General features: G+C 35.4%; 1 protein-coding gene across 1 annotated transcript; it reads right to left on the bottom strand.

Moving 5' to 3' along the window:
* Positions 1-619: 619 nt before the first annotated feature.
* On the bottom strand, positions 620-10,013 carry MCMDC2 (minichromosome maintenance domain containing 2). Its single transcript, XM_010087092.1, has 14 exons — positions 9,914-10,013; positions 9,705-9,835; positions 9,554-9,613; positions 9,025-9,220; positions 7,999-8,121; positions 7,710-7,817; positions 6,446-6,574; positions 5,694-5,925; positions 3,748-3,953; positions 3,165-3,331; positions 2,609-2,785; positions 1,930-2,072; positions 1,258-1,367; positions 620-786 (listed from the first exon to the last, which is right to left on the bottom strand). Exons 1-14 carry the CDS (start codon positions 10,011-10,013, stop codon positions 620-622), a joined length of 2,049 nt encoding a protein of 682 aa, XP_010085394.1.
* Between the last annotated feature and the right edge of the window lie 1,538 nt (positions 10,014-11,551).

Below are 11,551 nucleotides of genomic sequence, written 5' to 3'. Positions count from 1 at the left end.
AATGTGAAATACTGGGCTTTTTTTCAGATTGCAGGAACACACTGGCATTCTGGTCTAATATTATGTTGCTGTAAAGTAAAACTAAGACACAGAATATCAAGCAGTATGGTGATACATTTATACCTTTTAAAGTTTATAGAACATGAGTAATAATTTAAGAAAGTTGGCTTATACTAGAAAATTAGTTTAAAACCATTTACTGCTTATTGGGTGACACATTTGAAAAGAAGCAACAAGAAAAACTGCAGGGAGTTCATGTAGTTCAAGTGAAACATGACATTCTAAATTCCTGCTTTAGTGTTCAGTTGTAGTCTTATTAAAAACTCTTCTTTACTGCTGTCACTTAACTATGGATGAACAGTGGTAGCCAGGAAGAGAAGTTCAGTTTGTAGCTGTATTCTGAAGCTGTGGCCTCCCAGGATGAAGACAACACTCCTGCCTTCAAACAAGACTGTCACAAAACTTGTAATTAAATGTTGTCAGCTATGCTTTATCCCTTAGCAAAACAACACTGAACTGTTTTACAAAAATATTAAAAACCTGTAGTTGTGTATTTCTAACAGCAGTCTCTCAAAAATCTAAAGTGGTTGTTTCAGGCTTTACTTACAGAGTGGAGTTTTCACTCTTCATTAGTGTTCATGTGAATTCCTGGGCCATATGCACCAATAAACTTCAGCAGTTGATGGTGACACTGTATTAGGTAACTATCTCTCTGTTGCAGGGAGTTTTCATCACTGAGGTCAAATGGAAATACAGGATTTGGTGCTATGCATAATGCAGACTTGCCTAAGCAAAGAAGAAACCAAGACTTCCGCTCAAAGACTTGATAAACTTTGCCGGGGCTTTGAAGGAAAAAAAGCTGTATCACAGATTACTTAGTAATTGTATGTTACCATTTTTAAGTGTTACAATTCTTGTCTCACTACCAAACTTGTGTGTGAAAAAATGTGACCGTCGTGCTAGATAAAGAGAAATCTGTCTTCAGTTTAACCTGGACCAATGTTAGAGGAGCGATGCCGCAAATAAACCAGCATAAAGGATGGAGGCTTGGTGCTGGCCCGTGGCCTCATTACATACAGCACCGAGACTCTGCAGGCAAGTCAACTGCAAGGCTTTTCTTGTATTGGCCTTCAACATTGGAATTCTGGCCTTTGATTTGAAATGAATTATTGCAATCAATTGATATAAACTTTTTGAAACTGAAAAAAAATTTGAAAACAGTGTACCTTAGACCAATGTCTGAGTTTCATTATTTACCATGTTTTAGGGTAAGTGATGATTCAAATAACAAGATGGCAATCAATGCATCTTCCTCAAGTACTTTCTTCCTTAAACTTAGTTTAGTATGAGCCTTGGACAGTGAAATCCTAAGAGATGAATATAAGCATGTCAGAAATAACAAATATTGCAGGCATGAATGCAATGTATTGCCCTGTTTCAAGCACTTCTGTAAACTGAAAGTTAACACTGGAGTGGGTTTTTTGCATGCTCCAGCTGTGTAAGCTTCCATGAGTACTGTGCAGTTATACTTGCCACTGACAGAGTACATATTATTATGGACTACTTTCTTGTGCTACAAAAGCAGTGGAACTTAGCATACTATATATTGCTAATACTTTTTTTGCTTGCATAATATAAAGCTGTGATAATTTAAATCCCATTTTTGTTATCCTAGCTTTAATAGTGATAATTGTTTCTTAAATCACTGGGGTTTTGCCTGGCAAAGTTAATTTAATTTTTTTTTTTTTTGCAATATCAATATATAAAATAAATGTTATTCATAAATGGTAAATAAGATTCCTTACACTTGAACTTTTAAAAACTTCAGAATCTTGTATAGATTTTTATTTAACAAGCTCTTGAGCAGGTTAGCACAATTTCTATTTGAAACATGGATGTGTTTCCCTTACTATGAAAAGTAGGACATACAGAATTTTTAGTGCAGATGCTGATAATATTGATCCATGAATAGAATCTCTTCTCACTCTGCGACTTGCAACATAGTAGCCCTGAATGAGGTTTTCTGCTTCTGAACTCAGTTCAACATGAAGATTCTTAGCAAACAAAATAAACTAGAGAGAGTATACATTTTAACTGTAAAATAAAGAATTTACATTTTCCACAGCTTTTAACATACCAGTGGCATAGTAATATAGTTTGGAAAATCATATTCTACCAGGAGTTTTTATAAAGACAGCTGTCACCATTCAGCTATGTGTAAGGATAAATCTCAGATACTGAACAGAATCATCTGTTAATTATACTAGAGATAATTTAGAATGGAATATTAACTTTTACTACTGACTGTAAACTAATCTTGTCAAAAGTAGGCATTGGAGATCTCATATGAATGTTAACCTAGTATGTTTTTCAGAAACAAAATCAAATGGAATTTATTATACTCACCTTTTTAAAGAACTGAAGCTAATTTTATCAATGAGCCTATTAGTGCTACTGGGAATATGGTGGGGGGAAAAGGTAGGAAGTGAGTATTAACAGGTTTAAAAATACACAATCAAAATGTGCAGACAGAACCTTCTGATTCCAGAAACAGTATGACATTCCTGAGTATTAACACATTTCTGAATCACTGGGTAGTATCTGTTACCTCCTCATAGTCCTGCATTCTGAACTGCTGTGAGACTCTGTACAGCATGGCTTCAGGATTAATGGCTTTTTTCAAGATATGATGCACAAGAGGAGAAGATAGTAGACATGAAGGAAACTCATTGTATATCAAAAGCCCAAAACCATCTAGAAGGTTAGGTGGAATCAAACTCGTGTCCTAAAGCGAAGACCCAGAGAAAGAAAACAATTTAGTTTGACCTTTTCTTTTGACTTGCAGAAACATTGCAGTGTTTTCAGTCTGAAGTGTTCACTATACATATATACTGTTCTGCAAGATTAATGAATTAGTTACAAATATATGCAGTAAAATTTTGTTGCAGGAGTAGTTATCAAAGGCTATTTTGAATAAAGTAAATGATACCTACTTTGGGAAAGGTAGCTCATTTTAGAAGATAACTTGATTCAAAGTCACTTAAGTTATGACTTGGGAAATACTAACAAATTAGAGTGTTTTCAAAATTTTATAAATTGAAATAACCATAAACACAACTGACTGCTGTAGTACAGTTACTGTCATAACAAGGTACATGCTTTACCATCTGTCCAATTAAAAAGTTATCCTTTTGTATATGTTTCTTTGAGGAAGAATCCACATCTACAAAAGACCAAAAATTGGTCTGAACTGAAATTGTAACTTGTTGGTCAGCCTCTTCTCCATACTTCTTCCCAGGAATGAACACTGTTGTCGTTCTGCTCTCTAGCACTAGGATGGGACAAAATATATCAATGATGTAATTGATCTAGTTTATACATTCTAGTCCCACACACACTATCTGAAACCAGTCACTTTTTTGCCTGAGTCTGGCATTTTCACACCAGCAGCTGACTGCATATGTGAGTGCCTAAATCGTAGGATTTATGATCTAGCTTTCCAAAGAAGCGTGATGAATACACTTACATTGCTGTCTAGCAATTGTTTTGTCAATCAATGGCTCTCTGTAGTGTAGCCTGTATAGCAAGCGTAAGCTTATAGAACCTTGGCTTTTTTGTCCTTGTTTCTTATGCAGACTTGTTAAAAATAGTTAACAGATTTTCACAGCATTTGAAGAACAAACCTAGCCATGAATGTGCATGTTTGTTTTGTCCTGTCCCCTCATCTATTAGTAGATGTGAGATTACCAGACTGTAGAAGTTCAAGTTTATCCTTTTTATATGAAGATAAGTCTCCTATATAACAGATACCACCCTTAGCCAGCACAGCACTGCAAGCTTGAATACTAGCACTTCCAGTTCCGTGTTTATCTTTGGACACAGAAGGAAAAATTTCACTAGAAGGTGGGTGTCGTATGCCACGAGGCAGAAGACATATGCTGTAATTCAGAAGCCTAGAGGATTAAATAATTGTCAGTCATAAATTTGTTAAATTATGGTTCAGTTTTTCAAAACTTACTATTCTTAATACTTTATAATGGTATTTATATATATTAAGACTCACTTAGAAACAACAACAGAACCCTTAACATAAAACCAGTGTCAAAACCAGATGTTTTAAGTAACTGAATACAAAGGTAGAAGTTTGAGCTTTCTCGCCAACAGCTGCCAAGAGGACTGTATTGCTTATGGATTTAACATATGAGGCGAATCATGGGTTGCAACAGAAGTAATTCCTGGGAGGTCAAAGAAGTCTCATAATTTAACTCCATATTGTTTACTCCTGTTCCTATTCTAGAGAAACTTTTCGAGTGATTTAAAAGGGTAGGGGATTAGCAATCCTGGCCATTCAGGAAAAATGAAAATGCTGAGAATTTGCAAGCTCTGTTTGCCTGGATTACCCCCCTGCTTCCCAGTTCTTTTTGAGAAACGGAATATAGAATTTATTTTTCATCCCCTGTACTATGTTCCTTGGCACGAAGAGGTTGCAAATTGTCTGCCTGGTTCCACAATCAAAGGCTCCTAACGATTTTAAGATGTCAGAGCACAGTTTATTCTACTATTAATAACTGGGAGAAAATAAGTATTAATAAATAAGCTATTATACCAATAGATACATGATGTAGGAAATGCCCATTTTGACAGGCTGCTGACAATACAATACTATGTGCACATGCAAGACAGTACAAATGACAGTACTGACCAAGATCTACAGTGTGCAACTGTTCTAATATTAACCAGATGTTTTGATTCTCAAAACACTCTGAGGTCCTATGATTTCTCTTATGAAATTTTACTCTTAACTTGGGGAAAAAAAATCCTGCAGCCTGCAGTTTTTTCACATTTGGAACTGATTTCTACAGCTAAATTTTGAAATGGTTAAGAAAGTATTTTTTTTCCACAACAAAAAATACTAATGAATTTGTTGAAGAACTCTCAAATGAAAATAAAATCCATGACACTTTGAGAGATCTTTTTAAAAAATAAAAATGAAGCCTTGTTTTGAGTTGGAAAAGGAGAAAGTAGTTTTGTTTAAATTAATGTAAATTTAAAGCTATGCATATTGTATTTTCTGCAGTGTATGTGAAAATGTGTTAACAGTTTATAGTTGTATGAAGAGGTAAATACATAAAATGCATAAATACAAAATATTATTTTGTTAAAGGCAACAACAGCTGGATTTATGACCTATGTGTAAAGATGTACATTACTACTTATACCTTATCAGTATAGTTTTTATGAAAAAGAGTGATAAAAACAGAAGTATCTACACACTGCTTATTAACTGAAAATGCTGATAGCTGGGAAGTGGTGATGAAAAGGCTCAAAGTGACAGAAGATTTGAAAAGTAGAGCCCCTTGCTTTTATCATTACCAGCTTCTGGGACAGTCTTCAGTTTTGAATTTCAGAGCATGTTTTGTTTAAGCTCTGCTAAACAGTGCTGGAGTTAAAATCCTATTGAGATCATTATGAGAATGTTAAGAGATATTATTATTAGTGAAGTTCTGATCTAGATCAGAAAGAAATAAAAATGTCACAGGTATAAAAATTGGGTATTTTTACTAAGTCGCAGCCCTGTAATATTCTTTTAAAATATAGTCTCTTTAGCCTTTCATGTAAGACTGATCCCATTATCTTTAAAGATACTCATGTTTTTAATTCTAATTTGCATGAAAAATAAGGAATCTCTTTACCTATCAATTACTAGTGCATCACTTGTCACAATCAACAGATCCAGATAATCTGCATTTTCTTTTTCACATGTCTGTACTAGACTCAGCAATATTGCGAGTTTCAGAGTATTGTAAGTGCCTGGTGGGACAACTTGGGAAGCAAAGATATTGGCAAGGATGGCTGTAAACCTCCAGCATGAGCTTGAAGTCAGTGAGAGAAGATACTTAAAGTTGTCACTGACAAAAGAAGGACCTAGAGAAAACAAAATACAGGTTAACAAACACTTCATAAGAGAGCTATGCAGATATATTAGAACAAATCACCATTCTAGTCTTGATACAAATCATACAAAGAACTTACATGTTTATGTATTAAGCATAAATTCAGAATGTAATCATCTGACACTATTAATTTTACTACCGAAAAGGTGGCAGACATGATCTGCTAAAACTGATAGAATATGAAAGGAATAACAAACTGAACTATCAGGTTCATTTAATGTATGATTTCAAAGTATCCTTCCAATGGATAGGAGAAGTTGGAAGGAGAAGCTGAAGAACTGCGGGAAATAATTATGTAGTTTCCCAATGCATGGAAAGTGGGCAAAAGAAGATATTCTAAAATGACAGTAAGCACACATTTCAGACTGCAAGAGGAAAAGTCCTAGAATGGTTTTGTTATCTGGACCTCTAGATAATACAACTACCAATTCTCAAGATTTTTTTGTAGGTTTTCCAACTTTTTTAGTCAATTTTTAATTGACCTTTCTTACCATTTGGTTTACAGAGCTCTACACTATTGACTTCTATACATGCTGTAGCTTGTAAGCCATTTTGTACACAAGCTGGAATTCCTATAATCTTGTAGTGGTTTCCTATTTTCATTTTATTGGCCAGTTCATCTAGAAATTAAAAAAAAAAAGGGAGGGGAGGGAAGAAGAAGCTGCAGGTGTCTTAGCGCATAAAACCGGTTTTAAAACCATGGTCAGAAAACTTTTCACATTCTGAACTGTTTGATTTTGTGATTTAATTGCAGAAAACAACAGCTGGATGCCAGGTTCGCCATAATGGACCAGAATAAAATGAAGCATACAGTTCAAATCAATTAGCACAAAAAGTAAGGGAGGAAAAGTAGATCCCTGATAAAGAAAATGGATTATGCATTTAGTTTTGCATTGAGAAGAAAATGGACAGCTGTTTGCCAGTATGCGTTCCTAGTCTGAAACTTGTGGTGACACCATTATCAGTTACTGTCCTATAAAATATCAGAGAAAAAAATACACAACAAAAAGCAGATTCAAATTAAACAGATTTCAAAAAGACACAAAATAGCTATGAATCTCAGCTGTGAGACCCTCATTGATCACTGAAGCCAGTGGAAATTTAGTGCATGCACAACTCATAGATTCTGTTTTGTAACAATACATGCATAGTGTAAGTTTTTAAGTGTTTCTCATTATCTTGGAGCTACTTAGTTTTCAAAAATGAACCATATAATTCCATAGGAATGGCGGGGGTTTTATTTTAAGAGAATTAATGGAAGTACATTGGTGAGTTGTGATTTTAGTTGGATATTCACAGTAGAAATCATTTAATATTTGCAATGGAAGGTAGAGGTAGTAGAAGCCAAGAATCCTGATGGAATGTGGAAAACAGCTAGACTGAGGAAGGATGTTAAAAAATGCATGAAGTTAGTACAAAACAGTATGACCAAAGGAAGTAGAAAGGAGGAAGAAACAAGCTACAGTGATAATGCAGAGCTTGCCAGGAAATTTTATTTAAATTAAGGTATAAAAGTGAACATAACAGTTTTGCCATGTGCACTCTTCAATCACCTGTGTATACTGTTTAGACACCTAGCTCATTTTATGTATTTTCCCCCTAATTTTATTAAAGAACTGCAATATAAAAATAAAATATTACTTGCACCATTTTATCCAGAGAAATGGACCTATAAGGAAAATGCAAGGGATTATTACAGTTATTATTATTTACAATTCTAAAACATTTTTGACAAATCTCCAAAATTCAGCTTACCTCTCAAGAAAACTGTAAATGTCTGAATCCTAAAATGTGATTTATCATTGGAATATCCTTTCAAAGCATTAAGAACTTTTGCATCAATCATTTCGACTATTTGTTTATCTTTCAAAATAAAGACAAGGAAGAGGTTAGTTCTCTTGAAAACAGTACAGTGGTTTTTTTTTTTTCTTTTTTAAATGACTGGTGTATTTGAAGGATTTTTACATTTAATCATTTTGTTTACTTATTGTGTAACAGAAGTAGGAAAGTAGCGGATCTAAAAATAGGACTACATAGATCCTACCACCAAGTACTCTAAATTTCATGTCTTCTTGCAGTGGTGAAGAACACAAGCTACACACAAAATCATTCCTCACTGTGGCAGATTCTGTAGCTCCAGGCAGATGCACTCTTATGTACCTAAACCCTATAAATAAATAAATGAATAAATGAATAAATAACCAAACATTTAAGATGAGGACATGGCTTTAGCTTTAAATTTCCCATTAAGAATGTAAGTGATCAAAATACTGCAGAGTGAAATTCCAGATTTATCATGTGCTTCTTCAGATGAGCCTACGTTCATGTACTATGCTTCCACCAAAATGATCTGTATAATTTATTACAGGTTGACCACACGATGGCAGAATTTCCTATTGGACATTCCCAAGCAGAACAGCTCGGCCTGAATTTCTGAGCAGCAGGGAGCTAGCGGCTGCCGCTTCTGCCTTGTGTGGAAATGACCGGGGATACGGATTTCATTACTAGAGGTGCGGGCCCTCATAAGGACATCATTATGATTTATTCTGCAGTCTCCTAAATTTGGGATTTCACTTCTCTTTTATAATTTTATGGTCTCTGTTACAGCAAGCATCAAACAACACAGCCCTAAAAGTACTTGAGGCCAAATCCTGCAACGATACAAGTACTTCAGTAATATTACTCAAAGAAGTAGTTCCACAGAAATTGGCTACCCATTAAGCAAACTTGTTCTATGCTAGAAGCTTTTGCCAGTTACTAGTTTAGCTTTTCTTCTTTCAGGTAATTTATTAGATTGTATTTGCTACATATCTTTTCTCATATAAACTATCTTCAGCATTAGGATAATGGATTGCTGGTGTAGGTATGCTCCTAAAGCCTTTAATAATGCTGAGCAACTACTGGCAAGGTCCACTGCTTTCAATTAATAAAAATCATGCTGTGCTCATTACCAAAATGTCTGCATAATAAGACTGCATAGGAAAATGCCTTTTTCATGCTAGGTTTTTAATCTCTGTTAAGTTATCAAAATTATTAAAAAACTTTTGAAATAATACTGATTTTTTTCTACCTTCAGAAAATGGACAAGTTTCCTCAGTACAAAGAAATCTTGCTCCTTGTGTGTATTTTGTTACAGTTCCCATTGCAATCGATATTCCTTCAGACATATAAAATCTTTGAGACGTGTAATTAAAGGGAAATGCTGACAGACTCAGAATATAACTTGGTAGAGGCGGCAAATGTGTTGGTTTCAGCAGTATACAGATCTAACAAGAGATAAAATTACATTAATAATGTAAAAATACTTTTTTATTTAAAACTGCTTTACTTATATGGACAAACACATAATGTGATATATAGCTATTAGAAAAAAACCCAGAAATGCATAAAATGTAAGAGTAATAGTAATGAGGTTCCATATTATCTCAAAATTCTTGCAGTATGGTTGGGTGAGACTTCCAGCTATTTTTAATTACAAATAATACCACAGCCAAAAGGCAAATGAAAACCGAAAAGTTAATACAGCAATCATATTTGTTAATACTTCACCATACTGAAAAGATTTAAAATCTAAATGGAGGAAAACAATGCAGACTCACCTGGGCCTCTGTCTGCAGTTGTTCAATTAATGATAATGTCTTAATAGCTATGAAACATACCTGTGATTGAAAAATAACTTCATTTTAGAAAGGAAAACCTAGTTAAAATACAGAAGATGTACTATTGCCTAGTCTTGTCTATAATACTTACTGACTGAAAAATCTGTGCAGCTTGTAAGGGCTCATGGAGAATGTAGTTTCCAAGAGTTGCATCTAATTCAGCAATATCAGAAGGATTTATTGAAATAATGAAACGATAAACAGCATAACTTTGTTTTGAGTCTGTAGGAGCAAAAAGTATCTTAAATAAAAATAACAGATTTTTTGTAACATCATGTTATCAATTTAACAGAGTAATACCATTGTATTTTTTGCAATCGTGCACAAATTTCTGAAGGCCACCACTTCTGTCAAGGTAAACAAGGGCAATTTCCCTCATTTTCTGTATTTCCTGATGCATCTTCCAAGAAAGATCTTTGCGCTCTTTATCAAAACGTTGGAATAAACTGTGAAGAAACAATGTTAGAACTGTCCATGCTACAATAATAATAGAGGTATATATTAACAAAGCCACACACAATTAAAATAGTCTCTTTTTCAAACTATGCAATTCTTTAAGGTTTTAAAAATTCAGTGGAAATTTCTTTCCAATGGCTGAAGCATACTACATTCTCAAAGTAAATTCCTGAAGAATAGTGATTTTTTCCTCAGTTAATTATTTCACCGCCCAATTCCCCAACCCATGAAATTAAACATTGCATTTAATTTAACCTCCCCTTTATATTTTATAGGTATAATCAGCCTATCAAAAGTCTGAAGAAGTCTGTCATAGCTGTTAAAAGTGTGAAACTGGGCAACATCTTTTCCCTTACTAAAAACTGGACTTTCCTACTGTGCTGTTACCATGTGTAGCACCCACTTAAGGTGCTGATCTTGCAAACACTTATTTCTGTCCATGAACACAGAAGATCATTTCTGATTCCCATAGGCAAAACTTTCACAACTACATTTTTGGTTTAGAATCTGGTGGTGCTCTTCAGAGCTGTTTTCATTGTGTATTATCCACATCTCCGCATCTTTTTTAAGTAAAATCTCATACCATGAAGCACTACTTTGCTGAATTGAGAGGGGAAATTACTAAGACCAAAATAGGGTATTTACTGCATATACACATCTGCTTTACTGTCTTACAGATTTTCTTCTACAAAGTGTCCTTTGTCCTCTCTGTAGATGACCAATATGAAATGCCATGTAAATCTTCAAAAATAGTTACCTAGTAAAGGACAAGACACAGAATTACTGGGCTGATGAGGAAGCAAAGCTCACAGCAAATGGAAGATCCCCTGTAGGAGTTCACAGAACTGGGTTTGGGAGGACAAAGAGGTCAACACCTGAGCGAGGAGTAACTGGATACCAGTGCAACGCTAGTGCGGCAGCAGCGTAATCCCTGTCATCTGAGAATTGTACACTGTGGGCTGGTAGCAGTGCTTCGTGCCTCAAGTATCAAATTTTAAGCACAAGACGGAAGAGAATTTATAGTTTTTTTTTTTCTGTTTCTTTGGGATTACTCCTACACTGCTCCATCACTTGAAATCTTCATCAAGGAGGGATGAAAGAAACACACACATGGGTCCTCCATTATCTCCTTGGACTCTGTGTTCCTCATGCTAGAAGGACACCACGCATGACTAGGAAGGCCTAAACTACGGCCCAGGTCATTGTGCACTGAACACTATCGTTGCCTAAGCTTCAAACAATAACACCTGACCAGTCTCACCACCGAGGTGACCGTATTCCTCAGTGCCCCCCGCAGCCAGCTCACCCCACACAGCTGCACGCCCGCGTGTGACACGGCAGGACACCCAACACTGCCCTCCTGGCTTCCAGCTCCTGCCACCAGCATCCCTTCCTCACAAACCTTGCCGCTGCGCTCCCCAAAATATTCACCGGGCTTCCTACACACCCCTGTTCAGCACTGCTGTGCCGGCACTGAGGCCC

The sequence above is a fragment of the Pterocles gutturalis genome, unplaced genomic scaffold (assembly GCF_000699245.1).
Source record: "Pterocles gutturalis isolate BGI_N339 unplaced genomic scaffold, ASM69924v1 scaffold43276, whole genome shotgun sequence".
Classification (NCBI taxonomy): Eukaryota; Metazoa; Chordata; class Aves; order Pterocliformes; family Pteroclidae; genus Pterocles; species Pterocles gutturalis.
This window is presented reverse-complemented; position numbering and strand designations above follow the sequence as displayed.

Coding starts and splice junctions, on each gene's coding strand:
- MCMDC2 (XM_010087092.1), bottom strand. CDS start 10,013: ATGCATCAGGAAATACAGAAAATGAGGGAAATTGCCCTTGTTTACCTT. Junction 5,926..6,445: donor AGAGCTCTGTAAACCAAATG/GTAAGAAAGGTC, acceptor TGTTTTCTCTAG/GTCCTTCTTTTGTCAGTGAC. Junction 787..1,257: donor ATCACTTACCCTAAAACATG/GTAAATAATGAA, acceptor TTCTTTGCTTAG/GCAAGTCTGCATTATGCATA.